Raw genomic sequence first — 20,047 nt, 5'->3', positions numbered from 1 at the left:
CCTTTTAAAGTCGGGTATTATTATTTTTTTTTTTACTTACCTTTAAATATCTTTTGTTAAATTCTACTTTTTAGCTGTTTTTTTTCCACAACTCACATGTTTTTCCTTTTTTTGGTATCAATACATTTTTAGTTTGACTGTGGCTCCCCTGACTGTGTTTCTTCTCTTAAATTGTTTCGATTGCTATCAGCGGCCAACTCTTTTGTTAGCCACACCCACAGGCTATCACTGGGCCACAAAATGGCTGAAGATGAGACTCAGGGACATCTTTGTAATTTGCCTTATTGGACTCTATCTTTCAGCCTCATGCTAATCTGTATTAAGCATGTGTGACTCACTGATAGCCTGGTATGTGACCAACTTAAAGGGAGACTCAGTAAATTAGTCTGGGTGCTGTGTCCCTCCCATTTTAACGCAGCAAGGTAAAATGCAGAAACTGCATTGTTTACATTGCAGGATTACGTCCACCTCTAGTGGCTGTCAGTATGAGGTGCTTCCACTGCACCTGCTCACATAACGCGGAAGCCCCCATTGACATTGACTCAATGCTTTCCTATAGTGAAGTTTATATGCATGAGGTTAAGAGGAGCATCGGATTGGACCAGAACGGTGGAAGCCATGCCTCCTCAGTGACATCATGAAAAGAGGCTAACAGTGTCAAAAAATGGTGAGCAAATCTTTGATTAAGAAACAAAAAACAAAAAAATGTATACTGCAAATAGGGATGGAAAGGAGGTTACTAGGGACAGAAGCACTATGGTGTCAGAATTACAGGTTTGTATTTCTAATGCTATAGTGTTAATTTAAGTTGGTGACTGCGTATAAGAATAAAGAAAAATTGAAGCAACATCCGCGAAGACCTGTCATGACAGCATTGTAACAAGGGAATTTAAAAATAAACATTAGAAAGTAGCAGTATAATAATAATGATAGTTGCATTTTACAAAGTGAGTTCACAGAGTGCATTGCATTCCAGCCTTACCAATTCCTCTCCTTCTCCGTATTCAAAATGTTAACAGAAAGGGATAATAAGATAAATATAATCAAAGTGAGGTGTGTTCTTCATTTCAATAGACAGTTCATGTTTTCAAACCCTGCACTGCACACATGGTGATCGCATTCTCCTTCGTCTAATGAGTGACGGACAACATGATATGCGAGATTCCTAAACCCAAATTCCTAAATGGCAGCATCAGGTCCTGTTTTACACAAAATTAGCAGATTCTCTCTCTGTCTGTCTGTCTGTTTCTCTCTCTATATATATATTTACATTTACATACATACATACACACACATTTGCTATCCACCTCCAACTAAAAATCAGGTTTATTGTCAAAATTAATAAATCAAACAAAAGCAATTGGAATGGCTTAACACAAAAAATGCTTCAAGTGGTTTCCCAAAATTCAACTGAAAGTGCAACTTATAATGACTTCTCCAGTCAAAAAATGTTTCAACCCTCTGAATAGAATCCCTTACAAAAGCACAAATATGCAAATTAGGTATTGTCTCAAGCACACCTGATGCAACTAATCAAAGGCTTCAATAGCTGCACCGGTGAGCTTGAGCTGAAACACTTGAAATACCTGAACTGGGTAGGGGTTTGTTTAGACTCCTGTTTGACTGCATGTTAGAAAAATGACTAACTTTGTGGTGCATACTAATCAAACTTGCAGACCACTATTAGTATTGCCTGATCACACGATTAGGGTTATTGCATTTCTTATGGCCAAGTTTTACTTTTTATTCATCCCCCTCTCTCAGTTCACACAATATTCGTTATTTCTTATAGCTTGATCACATGATTGGACATAAAAACCACAGTTCCCATTATTACATATTTTATTTCATATTACCATTTGTTCGATCACATGATTGAACATATAAACTATATCTATATTGCTATGAGAAGATATCCATATATCCCAAGACAGGAATTGTTCCGTCCAAGCCCATAAATCCTAGAGCTAGTCAGAAGCTCAATGTAAGTGGCTTTCAATGTTTATTCCTGCTCATATATTTAGATATACTCCACCATTGGACTGTCTCTGCTTTTGTTTTACATATCCATCTATTTGAAGGGAAACTACCAACCAGCTGTGAATAACTACTATTACTCCAGCCACGAAGAGAGTACCTTTCTTCAGATACTCATAAACAGGATTTCTATAGCACTTGATATTTCTGTTTGTATTACTTTACTAACCACTGCATACCGGGAACACCCCACAAGACTTGCCGCTGTCTAGCCATCACTATTTGGCCCTTGTCAAAGTCACTCAGATCTTTTCACTTCCCCATTTTTCCTTCCTGCTTCCAACAAATAAAATTCAAGAACTGACTGTTCACTTGCTTCCTAATATAACCCACCCCTTGACAGGGGTCATTTTATCGATGTACTCAATGTTATTCACTTAATATATCTCTCTCTCTCTCTCTCTCTCTCTCTCTCTATATATATATATATATATATATCTATATATCTATATATAGCTTTATTTCGCAGGCTATGAGCCATGTAGAGCAATTGGGTAATCATTGGTAGACCTCTGTGGAATGGATTGAAATGTAAATTGATTTTCAAGAATTCCTTTGAGGGCAGCTTAGTATATTCTCATCACCACATTCCAGATTTCAATTTATTCCTTTACCTAATAGCCTTAAATGTACTTATCAAGAGAACAGCAGAGAGACATAAAGCATATACCAGCCAATAATATTGTATTTAAAGAAGCAGAATACACAAACCTGTGAAATGAGAAGTCTTGCTTTTAATTTATCAGGGTTATTCACGAAAGTGAGAACTGTCGGGAATTCAAAGAGAATTCAAAGTGAATTTGAAACTTAGGGCCAAAGTAGCTGATCTTGAAGGGTAGGTGTTTTGGAGAATTTTGAAAGTCAGATATCTTGTCCTTAAATTAGAAATTCTTTTTAATTCAATCTGAATTCCCAGTAATTATTACTCAGCATACCTCCCAACTATCACTACTTAGAAGGGACAGTCCTCATTTTTGACCCAAATTTCTCTGTCTCATTTTTCTATCCTAATGTCCCTATTTTTCAAGGAGCTCCATATTGTTGGTGTTTCTGAGTGTATAACAGCTCTACAGCAATAATACTTACAGTAATGTGTCTTTAAACTACAATACATGTGTTTAGAAATCAGAATGTGTAAATATTAGACATTGTTCTTGTTCTAAATAACATTTTACTTACATACATTGTTACCAGTCCCACCTCTGGTCACACATAGAATATGATCAGAACCATTCAGCCCATCTAGTCTGCCCAAAAATTATACGGTCACTTACAAATATATATATATATATATATATATATATATATATATATATATATATATATATATATATATCTCCAAATATATATTGTGTATGTACTTGTGTATACTTATATATATATACACTACTTGTGTATATGTATATGTACATGTGTGTGAGTGTGTGTATGTGTGTCTGTGTATGCTGGATATAGGCCTTCATGCTTATCCTGTAACTCTTGGATGGGAATTCAAACATTCTTAACCCCTTAAGACCGGAGGGCGTACTATTACGTCCTTTTAAAAGCGGCTCTAAACGCCGCAGGGCGTAATAGTACGCCCTCCGGTTTTTAGTAACTTACCCGGTCGCCGGCGGTCCCACGCCGGCGATCGCGGTTGGGGGGACTCCCAGGGAGCCCCCTCGCGGCACATCTTCCTCCTCCGGTCCCTCCCGGTCATGTGAGAGTGAGGTCCTTGCGAGGACCTCACAATCACATGGCCGGTATAGCTGGCTGCAGCAATGCCAGCAGGGGGACCAACTGTAATGACAGTTGGTCCCCCTGCTGGCTGAAATCAAATAAAATAAATGTTAAATAAGTGTAAAAAAATTTTTTTATACTTAGATCATATATATATATATATATATATATTATATATATATGATCTAAGTATATATATACACATATACATACACACACATACACCGTCTAGGTGTATTTTAATATTAATATATATATAATTATATATATATATTAATATCAAATTACACGTAGACTGATACTGATTAAATATATATATATAATTATTGTTATATATATATTTATAAATAATATAAAAAAAATATGTAAATACGTAAAAAAATAAAATAAAAAAATAATTAAAAATAAAATATAAAAAAATATATAGATGTGTTTTATTTCGTTCTAACTGTATTGTGATATTAATATATATATATTTATATCAAAATACACGTAGAACGAAATAATATATATATCTATATACATAAATATATACGTATATATCACTATATATATACCTATATATAAATAAAAATATAAAAAAAAAAATATATATATATATATACGTATATATACACATATGTATATATATACATATATTAATTCTACACATATATTTATGTAATAATTTTACATAATTAGGTATCCTAATTAATTACAATTAGCGGGACCTGCCTGACCACCCATGCCGAAAGTATAGGGAATTTAATTTGCTAGCACTATATTTAACCCTATAACTTTCCAAGACACCATAAAACCTGTACATGGGGGGTACTGTTTTACTCGGGAGACTTCGCTGAACACAAATATTAGTGTTTCAAAACAGTAAAATGTATTACAACCATGATATCGCCAGTAAAAGTGAAGTTTTTTGCATTTTTCACGCACAAACAGCACTTACAGGGACGATATTATTGCTGCAATACTTTTTACTGTTTTGAAACACAAATATTTGTGTTCAGCGAAGTCTCCTGAGTACAACAGTACCCCTCATGTACAGGTTTTATGGTGTTTTAAAAAATTACAGCGTCAAATATAAGGCTTGTGTTTAATTTTTTTCACATTAAAATTCGCCAGATTGCTTACGTTGCCTTTATGACCCTATGGTAGCCCAAGAATGAAAATTACCCCTATGATGGCATACCATTTGCAATAGTAGACAACCAAAGGTATTGCAAATGGGGTATGTCCAGTCTTTTTTAGTAGCCACTTAGTCACAAACACTGGCCAAAATTGGCGTTTTTTGCATTTTTCACACACAAACAAATACGAACGCTAACTTTGGCCAGTGTTTGTGACCAAATGGCTACTAAAAAAGACTGGACATCGCTTATTTGCAATACCTTGGGTCGTCTACTATTGCAAATGGCATGCCATTATGGGTGTAAATTTATTTCCTGGGCTGCTATACAGTCTCAAAGGCAATGTAACCAATCTGTCGAATTTCAATTTCAAATGTAACACGCTATATTTGACCCTGTAACTTCCCAAAACACCATAAAACCTGTACATAGGGGGTACTGTTTTACACGTGAGACTTTGCTGAATACAAATATGTGTATTTTATTGCAGTAAAAGCAAACAGTATTATGACATTGACAGTTAAAATGTCATGTAGAACGAAAAAAATAAAAAAAAATCTTATTTTCTCCCATTTTTTTCATATTAAATTATGTTTCATAGCTAAATATTTGATATTAAATGAAAGCCCTGTTTCCCCTGAATAAAATGATATATAATAAGGGGGGTGCATTTAATATGAAAGAGGTGAATTACGGTTGGACAGACATATAGCGCAAATGCCAGGTTTTGTTTACATTTTGTTTCGTTCACAACTTGTACATTTGGTTGCGGTGTTCAGGGGTTAATATAAGTAATTATTTTGTTTTTACTCTATCCTTCTATCACCATCATCTGCACTGTTTGCTTGGTTTTTTTTTTCTCTCTCCCCTCCCCCCCTCACTCTGTGATCTTTACACAGGATATTTACGACCCTCTGCCAGAATGGTGTCTATTTTCTATCAAACCTGTGTCTTATCTGCACTCATGTCACTTTAACCCCTGTATCACAACTCAACTTTAAATTCTATGTGTTGTCTCAGAAATGCTTTAGACATGAGAGAGGGAGGTTCTCCCGAAAGCTTGTCACTAAAAAAATCTGTTAGTCCAATAAAAAAGTTACAAATTGTATCTGTTTTTACACACACACACATATATATATATATATACAAATAGGGTATGGTGAGGAAAAAAATGTGATTGAAAACCCCTTCCACCTGAAGTCTGTGGATAGTTAAAACAATGTTAAACAAAAATCTGCACACCAGCCAAGCCATAAGACTTGCTTTTCCTTGATTTCTGTGGGGAAAGCAAGTCTTATGGCTTGACTGGTGTGCAGATTTTTGTTTATATATATATTAATGAACATTTTACAAAGCTTTGCTTTCAGTTTTGAGGGTTTCTTGAAAGAACATTTTATATAAGAACCAATTAGTACACTATTCTTTATTTTTTATTTTTTTGTAACACTAAATTAAATGGTGGATAACACGAGTTATCCACCATTCTGTAAGAGATAAGTAAATGTTTCTAATGGATTTAGAAAGTGACATGTGCCCTGAATTGAGCAAATTCAACAAGATACATTATAGCCTTATCTATCTTACTTTAATAAAAAAATATATACAGTGGGACCTCGGTTTACAAACGCCTCAGTTAACATAATTTTCGGTTTACAAATTAAAATCTATTGAAAATAATGCCTAGGTTTACAAACTTTTTTCGCAATACAAAGCAAGTTTCCCCAGGATGCATTGCACCTGGGAGGTTAATAGCACCGCCCCCTGCATGCTGGGTAGCACTTGGCATTGAGTGTGGAGGTGTTGGAGCGGCTTTTGGAGCTATTCTGGAAATTGTTTGCAGTTGTTTTGGGACTTTTTGGTGCATTTCTCAAGCTGTGGAAAGGTAGGGAGCTGAGCTTCGTCGTTTGCATGCCTTTTATTGTGTGTTCTGCATTGTGGATTGGTTTCCATGCCCTTTTTTCTGACCTCCAGAACGGATTAATTGGTTTTCAATGCATTCCTACGGAAACCATCTTGTTTTACAAATTTTTCGCAATAAGAAAGGTCCCGGAGAAAGCATTTAATTCGTAAACCGAGGTCCCACTGTATAAATAAACTTGTGAATGCCATTACATGGATCTGTAAAACAGCCACATATTTTAAAAGGCACACGAGAATGACATACGTTTTAACAAATCTTTTTTAAACACTGCAAACCTTCAGTGTGTGGTTGTTTAGAACTGTCCGTAAAAAAGCTAACTAGATGCCCTAACTCCCTTTAAGAAAAAAAAACCACCAAAACAGTAAAAAAAAACAACAACATGAAGATTTCGTAGTCGTTACTTGGCTGAGGAATGATTGTTTCTAGTTAAAAGACTAATTCTGTGTTTGAGGATTTGTACACTTCATTGCTTATTAAACTGACATGCATTAATAAACAGAAAACAAATTTAAAATATCTACACCGCAGGAAATTCATTATAAAAGGGGAGAAATGGAACAAGTGATTTTGTTTGTTTTGACATAATACAGAAATACACAAGGCAGTATATGATTAGACATAGCAAATAATACATGTAAACACAATTATTAATGAGTTCTGCTACGCATGGCGAGAATTATGAGTCCTCAGACAAAATGAGGAATGAGCTCACCTCGTACTCAAAGTCTTCTGTCCTATCTCCATCAACAGGAAGGCTGGAAAGATACTCATTACCTTCATAAAATTCATGCTCCGTTGGATGAAGAGAATGGCAGCTGTGTAGGAGAAATTGGTGCAAGAAAGCCAGATGAGACAATGTTCTTTTTTTTAATTAAAATATGACAAACTTATCTGTGGCTTTCTCGTTTCAAGGGGTTAGGATGGGTTGCTAATCTAAAGAAACACTGAACAAAAAGATATGTTTCTTTTCATTTACTGCACACTTAGAGTAGTCATTTTCATAGCTTAAATTGGATTCTAGGCAATGATCTGTGCATCAAATCAAAATAAATCCGCCACGGCATTTATAACAAAGGGACAGAAATGTTCTCCAACTGCAGGATTCCAATCTGTCTTCTTTGAAATATAGCCTGTGTGCTAATGAAGCCGTGTCCACATGTTACATTCTGTAAAACACCATAAATGGGGGCACAATACGTTCAATAAATAGAGAAGTACACTTTACAAAGTATTGAAAATATCTATACAATGTATAGCGGTGAATTGATGGAATTATTAGGTCCTCTGATTCTTCTTATTTTTATAAGTTAGCAAAATCTGCTTTAACGCTCTACCTTAAGCCTCAAACACCACAGTGGCCAGGAAAAAACATATTCTTATTCAATTTATCATTCTGTTATGAGATTTGGGGCACAGTGAATGGGTTTTATACAATGCCCGGCGTGAGTCTTTTGACGAGGATGAGTCATATAAAATAAAATTATTCAGTAGAACTGAAAAGTTTTCACTTTATACTTATGGCATTCACCATGTGCCACCACTAACTGCTAACTCCAGTTGGCAACTAAACAAAGATAATATAATACTTAACACTACATATAATGCAATATAATAACAAGGGATTCCATTACCCTATTCCCCAAATACATTTTACATGATTAAAAAAAAACATGCCTGTCAGAGAGAAGAAATGGACAAATGTCAGGAACAGGTGGAGTAGATGGTCGAAGTTTGGCTAGAGCCATGATGTGCTCAAAAGTAATGTCTGTTTGTGTGCTGACATTCACAAGGTGAACCTCTTGCGAACTTCCATGGGCTTTGCTAGTCGGGGCTCTTCTTAAAACCTGAATTACTATTGGTTCTTTAGCATTTCGAAAAGCCTCAACCGCCTCTTCATGGTTAGCTTTGGAGAGATCTTTTCCATTGACCTAGAAAAAACACAAATATGTGGCCACCATTTAATACATTTTACCCAGTGGATGTAACCAAACTCCACACATACGTGCATGTCTACATATAAATTAGCGCATACATGACTTAGTATAAACATATACAAGGCACGCACTATAAATCAGCCTTTTTAAATTCAGTTTATTCTTTTATTCTGTATTTACCATCACAAGGTTTATTTTTTTCACTGTTAGGACAGTTCTAAATAAGTATTGGTACTAAATAATACAGATGAATTGGACTGCATTCAAATAGTTATTTGATCAAAGTAAAAATATTCTTACATTTATACATCTGAGGTTGCTACAGAAAATTGTTCCATAATGATGATAATACCGATGTGGAAATATAGCATTAGGGCATCCCATAACTGATATTTGAGCACCTATGGCGGTTGATGCAAATAGGTCACATTTATAATGTAACAAATAGCTTTGTTTCTACAAACTGCTATTCTAGCCCGAGGGAGCCACCTGTTTCATTAAACCTATTGATATATGAATTCTTCCCATTCCAAATTAAGATACGGTTTGTAGCAATCATCTAACAAAAATAGAAGTGTAACTAAATTGCACCAACCTAACTGTAACAGACAGGGCCGGTGCAAAGATTTTTGGCTACACAGGCGAAGGTGAATTTTTCCGCCCCCCCTCCCCCCCCCCCCCCAGGGACAGGGGGACAGGGGCTTTAGTTGAGAGTTAGGGGCTGTAATTGAGTAGTTAGGGGCTGTAGTAGGGGGACAGGGGCTGTAGTTAAGAGTTAGGGGCTGTAATTGGGGGCTTAGTAAATGTAGTGGGTTAGGGACTGAAGTAGGTTGATGGCTGCAAGTGGGAACAGGGGCTGTAGTGTGGGGGATATGGGCAGCAATTGGGGGAGAGGGGCTGTAGTGGGGGTAAGGACTGTAGTAAGGGAATAGGGGCTGTACAAGGGAGTGGAAGGGATGTGAAGTAAGGGAGTTAGGGGCTGTAGAAGGGAGTATAGGGGCTGTGGTGGGAGCAAATGGGCAATGTGGTTGGAAACGGGCAGTAGAGGGGGACACAGGGGCAGAATGGTGTGGGCACAGGCTGTAACGAGGGACACTGCGGCAATAAAGCAGTGTCACAGGATCAGTATGGTGGGGGTAAATGGGAAGTAGAGAGGGGGATGGGGGGGAACAGGGGCTGTATAGGGGGTAGGGGAAGTAGAGGGGGGAGACAGAGGCAGTAGAGGCGTGTGAAAGGGGGGCAGAGTCTGTAGAGGGAAATAGAGGAGGCACAGGGGATAAAGAGGGGGTCACAGAAGCAATAGAGGGGGACATGGGCAGTATAGTGGGGACAGGGGCTGTAGAGGGGGGCATGGGCTGTATAGGGGGCGCATGGGCAGTATGGTGGGGGCAGGCTCTATAGAGGGACGTAGAGGGGGCATGGGCAGAATGGTGGGGGCAGGGGCTATAGAGGGAAGTAGAAGTGCTGGAGAGGGGCACATGGGGCAGTAGAGGGGGGGCTGGGGCAGTATGGTGGGGGCAGGGGCAGTATGGTGTATGGTGTATGGTGGGGGCAGGGGCAGTATGGTGGGGGCGCAGTATGGTGGGGGCAGGGGCAGTATAGTGTATGGTGGGGGCAGGGGTAGTATGGTGGGGCAGGGGTAGTATGGTGGGGGCAGGGGTAGTATGGTGGGGGCAGGGGTAGTATGGTGGGGGCAGGGGTAGTATGGTGGGGGCAGTAGAGAGGGGCTGCAAAAAAAAACAAAAAAACGTTTTGATTTAAAAAAATAAAATAAAAGTAAACATTCTAAAAGTTATTCCCCTTCCCCTCCCAGGGGCTTACCTTGGGCCAGGAGGGAGAACCTTATCCCTGGTGGTCGGCTGGGACAGGCTGCACTGGAGGCTGGAGCTGCAGATAGAGTCAGGACCGCTGGGGAGTCTGGGAGCAGTAGAAGTCCCGCCCCCTTCTGACATCATCAGAGGAGGACGGCTGACTTCACTGCCAGGCTCCTGCTGTGTGCTGGCTGCAGGGAGAGAGGTGAGATTAAAAATCCGAGTCTCCGGCCAGAGGCAGGGGATTCGGATTTTTGCGCCCCCTCCTTTGGCGTCCTAAGGCGGCCGCCTGTGCCGCCTTATGGACGCGCCGGCCCTGGTAGCAGAGCAACTATATCGTTACACTCCTACAAATAACTTCAAAACCATCCTCAGGTATGCTTCTAATAACAAATTTACAGATACACCTTTATACTCCTTACCCACAGCTTCTCGAGTAAACCATGAAAAGCTTCGTGCTTGTTGACCCAATATAACCTTGGTGACCCAATAAAAGCATTGATGACATAACTCCTAGTTTCGACCCCTCTGATATTTGGATTTCTGCGGCCATCAGACCACCCTGAACTAGCAACATTCGCACTCCAGATGTTTTGGACTACACCTCCCATGATGCTTTGTCAGCATTGTGGATTTAAGAGCATTATGGGGGATGTAGTCCACAAAATCTGGAGTGTCGAAGGTTGCCTATCCCTGCACAACGGGATGTTGGCCTTATCCAATTATTGTAGATAGGCATGCACTATAAAAGGAAGCTAGTTATTAAGCTTATCTTTGCCTTAGTAAGTATGCTGGACTTTATGAATGTATATACATGTGTGTGTTGTAGTTGATTTAGTATGTATAGTGGACGAACGTCTCTTGTGTAAAATATACAGCTGTTGGGTGAGTGCTAACAATCAAGATATTAATAATGTACCAGAGCTCACAACATGTCGTTTTTTCTGCTTATAAATACGTCCTTTTATGTCCTTTTCTTTTATTTATTATTTTGTGCTAATTCTTGGTGCTGTTTTAACATAATTTAAAGTTTATATCTGCATTAAATAACTACTAATACTTAACACTACTAATTAGAATTATGATAATACAGCTTGAAAAATATTTTTTAAATATACTTTCTGTTACTTTAAAGTCTGATATAGAAAGTCTATATACTTTATATGTCTGTATATAGTCCTGAGGTGTATCCTATGCTTTATTTAAATTTTAAAAAGTCACAAAAAAGGATAGGTTTAAAAAATAATAAATTACTATTCCCTCTACTGACAGCACATTCTACAAGTTAATTAGCATCATATTCTAAAAAGTCTAAATAAATGTACAATAATAATATTCATTATTATTAATATAAATATGAATAAACTCATCTTGAATTTGTTTTATATTTTATTTAGCAGTATCTCTGGTTATGGGCAGGATAGAGAGGGGGACGAACAGCTCCAAATATAAAGACATTTTTGCAGCTAACCAGCTAAAATGTCCTCTGTCAGTAGTATAAACATAAAGAAGAATGTTCATCTCTCAGAATATAAACTTTCTATGCCCAATCAGTATAGGTGTGGATGAAATAAAAACAAGATTATTTAAACCATAGCCCAGAACTCAATCCTACGGAAATCTTTGGACTCCCTCATAATATGACTGAACGCTGAAGAAGATGAAAGAAACACTCCGGGCACCATAACAACTTAACAAGAAAATCCATAATTTTCTTAATTTATTTTGTGAATGATGGCTACTGACAAGCTGAAATCCTCAGCTGAAGCTCTCAGCCTTATCAGCACCAGCCAGTCTGAAGCCCTATATTTGAAGACCATGGGTGTATACAGTTAGTTAAAGGTTTAACTTCTGAAGGTAAGCTGGTGAGCTTCTGAAGGGACCTTCTTGAACCATAACAACTTAATTTCAGTGAAGTTGTTGTATTGCCTAGAGTGTTCATTTAAGTGAATTTTATATTTTAGAATCCAATGAGGTGTACCCCAAATATATTTACTGCTGTATTCAAAACAAGTGGTGCTATTACATTGCATTAAGCAAGCATGGTACTGACAGATATTTTTATGATTAATTATTTTCTAAATTAATTACACATTTGACTTCAGGTGTCACAGCAACAGAATTTGGAATTTCATAAAGGGCTTGTAGAATTCTAACATCCAGTGTATATTTTTGCACCTGTTATGTTATATGTGTTCTGTTACTGAACTGAAATAATTTTGTTGAGTTTTTTCTCAAATCTCTGTATTTAATTTTTACCTTGGCTTACAATTAATTATGAATTTTTATATATTTTTTCCTAATGACAACATTTATTTTTCAAAGGTATGAATCCACTGAACCTAATGTTACATCTACAGCAAGACCTACGAACTTCTGACAATTATTTTAACATGCGTGAACCTGGCGTCATGTACTTTGATTTTATAATGAGAGTAGTGAAGAATAAAGCTGGAAAACTAAAGAAAATGTGGAATTAGACACTTATCCAGATGAGGAACTTACTTAAAGCAGCTCTGTCAACCCCCACTGCTCCAAAAAAAAATCTATATTTCATAAAGATATAATGTTTACGAAATATTCACATTGACATTTACATTTCATTGCATTTTTTGTGCATTTTTCTACATTGACAAAACTTGACAAAAAGCAGAGCTGCCACTATGATGTTTTGTCAATTCCCTCGCTAGTGACGGCTGTGAGGAGAAAGGCATTGTCCATGGATACTCCCACAGACCGGTGTTAGAGTACAGCACTGATGTGGGCTCCAGGCAGATAAATTGCCAGAAGCTGAAAGGGATTATCACATGGACTATGGCAGCGGCCATGAGGGACAGCTTAATAAATAGTAAGTAAAATGTACCTGCCTTGCACCTTGGGCAGTCACAATGCAAGTGGCTAAATAACCATCAGTGGACTTTGCAAAACATGCAGAGACCTGACAAGGTGACAGAGCCACTTAAAGTCAAACACATCAATGACGCTAGCTTACGAATGCTTAGAACAAATATCATCCTGCCAAATCATTCTAGCACACAACAGTCCAGCTATTTTACATTTAGGAAATGGTCTACGAAGCATCTTATTTTGACTGTAGGCATGCTATAAGTTATGAAAACCATAGAAATCCAGTGCCCTTACATATACTATATCAACGTGAGCTGAAGATATTGGTCCATCATTTCCATAAACAGTCCAAAGTAATGTGAAAAATCTGAATCTTTACAGACAATAAAAGATACGAGAATGAAACCCTGACAACATGGCAAACTGTTACCCTGACCTCTGTTTGGGATGATGGCTCTCAACTGAAGACCAAATCGCTCAAACCATAATATATCTGGTCTATTTCGGTCAGGTTTCAGGAAATACTGTTACATTGAAACCACCCAACTATGTGTTGCAAAGGATCATATCAATGCGTCAAACGTATATGAGGTGTTGGTGACTCCATCTTTAACTGTTCATCTATTAATAAATCTTAATTAATTTTATTTTGTAAATGAGAGCTTCAAAAAAGAATTAAATTAACTCATATTAATATGTATGTGGATTGTGTAAAATAATTGTTTAAAGAAATGTAACACTTTTAATATAGTTTGTCCATTGCCCAAGAGTTTTGTCTAAATCAAATCATATCAACCCATTTTACACATATGTTGAATATTGTAAATAAATTAATAAATACTCATTGTTCATCTTATTTTAAAATAAAAATAACATTGATATCGTCTGTGAGTTATATTAATGTGGCCATACAGTACATGTAGGTTCGTTATAGTGGAGCTTCTCTACTGGTAAGGCATTTAACTTTATGACCTTTTAATAGACCTGTCTTGTAAATTTCTATATGACACAAGGATCTATGACACAACACACTCAAGTAGAAGGTCATCATCATGCTATTAGACAGCTGTAAAGGTCACCATCAGTGTATAAATCATGCATTTGACTAGTAATATAGAAAAATTACACTTAACCAAAGACTGCTCTGTTAATGAAACCGTTTGGTATATATTAAGTATATAAAAAAATATTTTTTTTGGTTTTATTTATTATTTACTTATAATACATAGCAACTAATAAAACTTTCGATACATAGATAGATAGACAGATTGATTTACAATTAAATTAAAAATCAAATTGTGGTTTTGCAATGTATATCTTGCTCTTGGTGGATACCTAAAACATGTATCAAACTATACAGAATTTCCATTTGTTTATTGTTTAGTAGAAACTTTTTAAATGTGGTAGCATGAAGTATGATGATTTACACAACCTAATATTCTCTTGGACATGTGTTCACCGGTATGAGTGTCACTTTACCAACATGTGCCCATCTGGACATCCTTACAGAGCTAACTCTAGTAACCATACACTGGATTGTGAATTCTGACACTAGATGTGGGCTCTCTACTTCCATAGTGGTGATTGGCTTTAAGTGGTGAAAATAGTAGTGCCATCCAGGTTTTGTGAAATTGATGCTGATATTGGAGAAGTTCTAATTCTAAAAGGTGACTGGGGAGGGGGTAGAATTAATTTGCCGTGGAAAGTCCTTCAGTAGCCCATTTGATATAAAGAAAGAGCAGCTTGTTATAAACCCGGGGAACCGTGCCTAGAAACTCTATGTAACATAACCAACAACTGAGCTGTACTGGGTATGTTGCTTTGATTCTCCCTTTGATGTAGTAAAACTAAGTTGTTGTTTTTAGTAGGGTATTAAGAAGAATATAGTAGTGGATGTTATATGAAATAATACAAGTACACTAGATATTCATTTTTGAAAATATTTATAGAGCAATACTCCTTTTTCTATGTGCCATTAGCTTTTTGAAATTTAACTCAACTTCCATCCTATAAATGACTTTGGAAGTACATCATCATATACCGTGAAAGTACATCATAAGTCCCAAGATTAGGAGGTATGAGATCAGGACAGGAAGGTGGGCCTTGAGGGTCATCTTCAGTGACATGACATAATATATATAGTAAATGGGATATGGCTGTTAACATCTAGAAATAAAGAAATAAAAAAAAAATATGTAATACAACAATCATGAAGACAGTAACATCAGAAAAAAAAATGATAAAAAAAACATTTTTTTCCCTGATGTTACGGTCATCATGATTGTTGCAATTTTTGCAATTTTTACATTATTTTAAATCTATTTTATATTTGGTCTTGTTTGTGCCAATAAAGCTGCTTAAAACAGTGCCTATCATCCGGAGTACTGATTTGCCATAGTGTGAACGGATCCAAGAAGGGATTTGGAGTCACCCATATCCATCGGGGGAGGCAACTTTGGAGCACATAACTTTATTATACTCCTGTAAGTGCACTTTATCAAAGCGCAAACAGTTTTTATAAACTGTATTACACTATGTTTTTTTTTTATTTCTTTACTTCTAGATGTTAACAGCTGTATCCAATTTTCTATATATATATATTGGTTGTCAAGGGATTACTACCTGGGAAGTAATCCAAGGGAAGCTGTTCTTTTACAGACTTTTATTGTATTTATTGTATTTTTTTATTCAGTTCATATGAAATAGTTTTGTGGTGAAGGTTATTCAAAATATATATAGGACAGGGGGATGCATTGAGGGGTGCATTGAGGGGCAGCAAGAAGGGTAAATCCGGCCCTACCAATGATGTTCTGAATAAACCACATGTTGCTCCAAATACCATCATGTGCATCTACAGAGAAAAGCTATATGAGAATATGGATAATGTCTCATTTGCTTCTATGGCACAGAGAGGGATACATTTTTTTGCATGATATGCTTTTTATGTAAAGAGAGCCAGGCGTAAATTGTACGTTAGCATATAAATATGGTTTATTTAATGCGGCAGTCTCACTTTAACAAATAAACATTCTTTTATTTCCGATAATCAAGACTACACGCACTGCGAGAATGGTCCGTTTTACTTAACACTGCTTTCATAAAACAAATACAACAGTGTAGCAGCGACAGAAGCTAGAAGGCAACCAATTATGTCTGAACAAGTAAAATGCACAGATCTCGTTTAACTCACTAAGGTGATAGCAGTTCATTGGCAGTACAGCCTCCTTCTTTATAGGATGCTATTTGTGATCAAATTAGAGAATGCGCAAACAAAATAAACGATCCATCTAGAACTGTCACTTTTACTTTTCATTATAAAGTAATTAGACTGCATTGATTTTTGGTTCTCGCTGATCACTAGAATCACTATGTTCTCTTATCACTCACATACCACCCCTCGTAAAATAGCAGTTTCTTATTTAATGGTAACAGTGAAATAAGTGTAGGTAATAGTCAACTGATAGACTTAATTGGCGTTCTCATTTACTCCATTCCAACGGAATGTTCGCTTTAGTAAGTAATGGCATAACAAAAAACAAAAAAAACTTAAATTAAAAAGTAAAATAAAGAATGTATAAACTTGGGTTAACAGACATTGTAGGAACCAAATAAAATCAGGAAACAGCCTTTTATAACAAATATGTGCCACATGTAAGCATATGTTAAACCATGCAGTTTTTTTTATATGTTAAAGTACTAGATAACATCTAGTTTCCATGCTAGAATGTAAATGTCTCTATATCAGGGGTTCCCAACCCAGTATTTTGGGAAATGTCCATCTATATCAGGGGTTTCCAATCCAGTATTTAGGGAAATGTCCATCTATATCAGGGGTTTCCAACCCAGTATTTAGGGAAATGTCCATCTATATCAGGGGTTCCCAACCCAGTATTTAGGGAAATGTCCATCTATATCAGGGGTTCCCAACCCAGTATTTAGGGAAATGTCCATCTATATCAGGGGTTCCCAACCCAGTATTTAGGAAAATGTCCATCTATATAAGGGGTTTCCAATCCAGTATTTAAGGAAATGTCCATCTATATCAGGGGTTCCCAACCCAGTGTTTTAAGGAAATGTCCATCTATATCAGGGGTTCCCAACCCAGTATTTAGGGAAATGTCCATCTATGTCAGGGGTTCCCAACCCAGTATTTAGGGAAATGTCCATCTATATCAGGTGTTCCCAACCCAGTCTTCAAAGACCAATGCATGCAACCACCATGGGCAACTTGCTTTGACGATTGCAGATGAAGTGCACATGGGCTTTGTGCACCTTTTATAGTACCCTGGATGCTAAACAGTTGTGTATATGTTGAATATGCAAATCATATGACATTTAACTGGAAATGTGTCTTTTTTTGATGTACATCCAAGCCACAAAATTATACTACGCTCATTTATGTATGATTTCCATGCTCTTAAATAAAGGTGAGGTTATACTTGATATATTAAAATACACAACCTAAAATAAAATAAAAACAGATAAGGACCACAAATAGTGCAGATAAAATGATAGACCATGAATAATAAAAACTAAAATACACTCACAAACGTATGTATGAAATAGGCGGAGTACGTAATGCTGAGATGGAAACTTCTGTTCTTCTCTTCTCCCACTTTAAAACTTAAGGGATAAAAAAGAAACACAAAACATAGTGTACAACTGGATAACACAAAGAAATGCTTTATTTGATTGCACTCACAAGAGGTAAGAAGTTAAAAAGCCCATCAACATTGCAAAGTTTCTTCAATCTCTCTGAAGAGGCTGGTAACCACCCAGGATAAGAGAGATTGAAGAAACTTTGCGATTTTGATGGGCTTTTTAACTTCTTACCTCGTGTAAGTGCACTCAAATAGAGCATTTCTATGTGTTATCCAGTTGTACACTATGTTTTGTGTTTCTTTTTTTCGTTCTCAGCATTACGTACATTTCATACATGTGTTTGTGAGTGTATTTTAGTTTTTATTATCCATGGTATATAATTTTATCTGTACTATTTGTGGTCCTTCTCTGTTTTTATTTTATTTTAGGTTGCGTATTTTTATATATTTGTATTTGCGAAGACATTGAGGAGTCTTCACACTACCTTTAAGGGGTAATTTATTATTATCTATTCCCCTGTTCCACTTTATGTCACAAGGGTAATATTGTATTGTGAGGTGATACTTGAGTAAGATGGAATCCTGGATGACACACATGGTATGATGGACTCTTTTTGTACACTTGACTCCCAAAACTGTAAATGCAAAGTGGTAGACAGTATTGGTGGAGGCAGATTTGAGACGCATGCTGGAGTTAAACACAAGTGTTGACCAAGGTAAGGTTTAAGTATTTTTGAACTACAATGCCAACCAGCTATTGGTAATTGTATTGAGATATTACTGACAACAATGAATGCAAGCCCAAAAAAGCTATAGTGAAGACTTTAATCAATTTAGAAATGGTTTAAAATAATTTGTTTTGGTGTTGCATATGGTAGGCCACGGGAATGGTAAAATTATTTGTTTTATGGAAAAAAAAAATAATGTATGACACGGTATTGGGATGAATCTGAGAGATTTGCGAATGGTATATGTTCTCTCTCTGTAATAGCACATGTGAGCACAAACAATTTTAGGACTCAAGCTGTCAGCAGAGCACAGGGCAGCACTGTGTACAGCATCCTGTGATTCAGTATCTCCTCCCTCTGCATGCAGACACTGAACTTTCCTCATAGAGATTCATTGATTCAATACATCTCTATGAGGAGATGCTGATTGGCCAGGGCTGTATTTGAATCATGCTGGCTCTGTCCCTGATCTGCCTCTTTGTCAGTCTCAGCCAATCCTATGGGGAAGCATTGTGATTGGATCAGGCTCCAACATGTCAGCAGACTGCTTGTTTTTCTGAGTCTAACAGCATGCAGATTTACAGCTTCAGGCTTGAATACAGTAAGATTTTTACTATATTTATGGAGGCATGAAGGGCCCAGGGGGGCTAGATTGTGGTTTTAACACTATAGGGTCAGGAATACATGTTTGTGTTCCTGACCCTATAGTGATCCTTTAAACCTTCAACCTGTTCTATGAGATGTCATATTCTCTGTTTTTAATATTATAATATGTATATATTGTACAGTACACTGATTGGCCCATGTTCGCGCTATTCTTGTTCCGACATTTGGATGAAATTTAGGTGCCCTGTAAAATTTGCTGTTATCATGAAACATGATTTGTCCGAGCTGAATTTTCTTGTCGTGCACATGAAAATTCCAGCATGGCCAAAACATTTATTTATGTGGGCCATCAGATAAGATACCGTTTAAATGTTCTCAATATAAATAATAGAAACAAAATATAAAAGGAACTCCATGAGATATAGATAGATAGACTTTGCATTTTGTATAGGTTTTATATTTCTCTCTTCTACATGCAGTCGTATGATAATGAACAAATGTTTTGCTCCTTCTAAAGCACTACTGTAACTGTATAATATCCTGTTCATTATAGAAGAACAGTCTCACGATCAGCACTCCTACTGCTATTAAAATACTAAAAAAAGGCAATGCAAAGACGTCCTTAGAAATTCCTGCTTAAGCTAAATGGTTTTAATAGATCAATGGCTGCCTTCTGGCACATCGTGGTACTCACATTGAGATATAAATCCACTGCATACAAG

At 36.7% G+C, this 20,047-nt stretch overlaps 1 protein-coding gene across 1 annotated transcript in view; it reads right to left on the bottom strand.

Annotated features, from left to right (window-relative positions):
* The window catches only part of PDZRN4 (PDZ domain containing ring finger 4), a 157,413-nt gene that overhangs the window by 46,936 nt on the left and 90,430 nt on the right, over positions 1-20,047 (bottom strand). Inside the window, exons 2-3 of the mRNA XM_063445107.1 lie at positions 8,473-8,726; positions 7,511-7,613 (exon numbers count right to left, since the gene is read on the bottom strand). Of these exons, the coding sequence (XP_063301177.1) occupies positions 7,511-7,613; positions 8,473-8,726 (357 nt within the window). The remainder of the gene's footprint in view (positions 1-7,510; positions 7,614-8,472; positions 8,727-20,047) is intronic.

Source organism: Pelobates fuscus, chromosome 3 (assembly GCF_036172605.1).
Source record: "Pelobates fuscus isolate aPelFus1 chromosome 3, aPelFus1.pri, whole genome shotgun sequence".
Classification (NCBI taxonomy): Eukaryota; Metazoa; Chordata; class Amphibia; order Anura; family Pelobatidae; genus Pelobates; species Pelobates fuscus.
The sequence above is the reverse complement of the archived record's forward strand: the minus strand, read 5'-3'. Positions and strand labels throughout refer to the sequence as shown.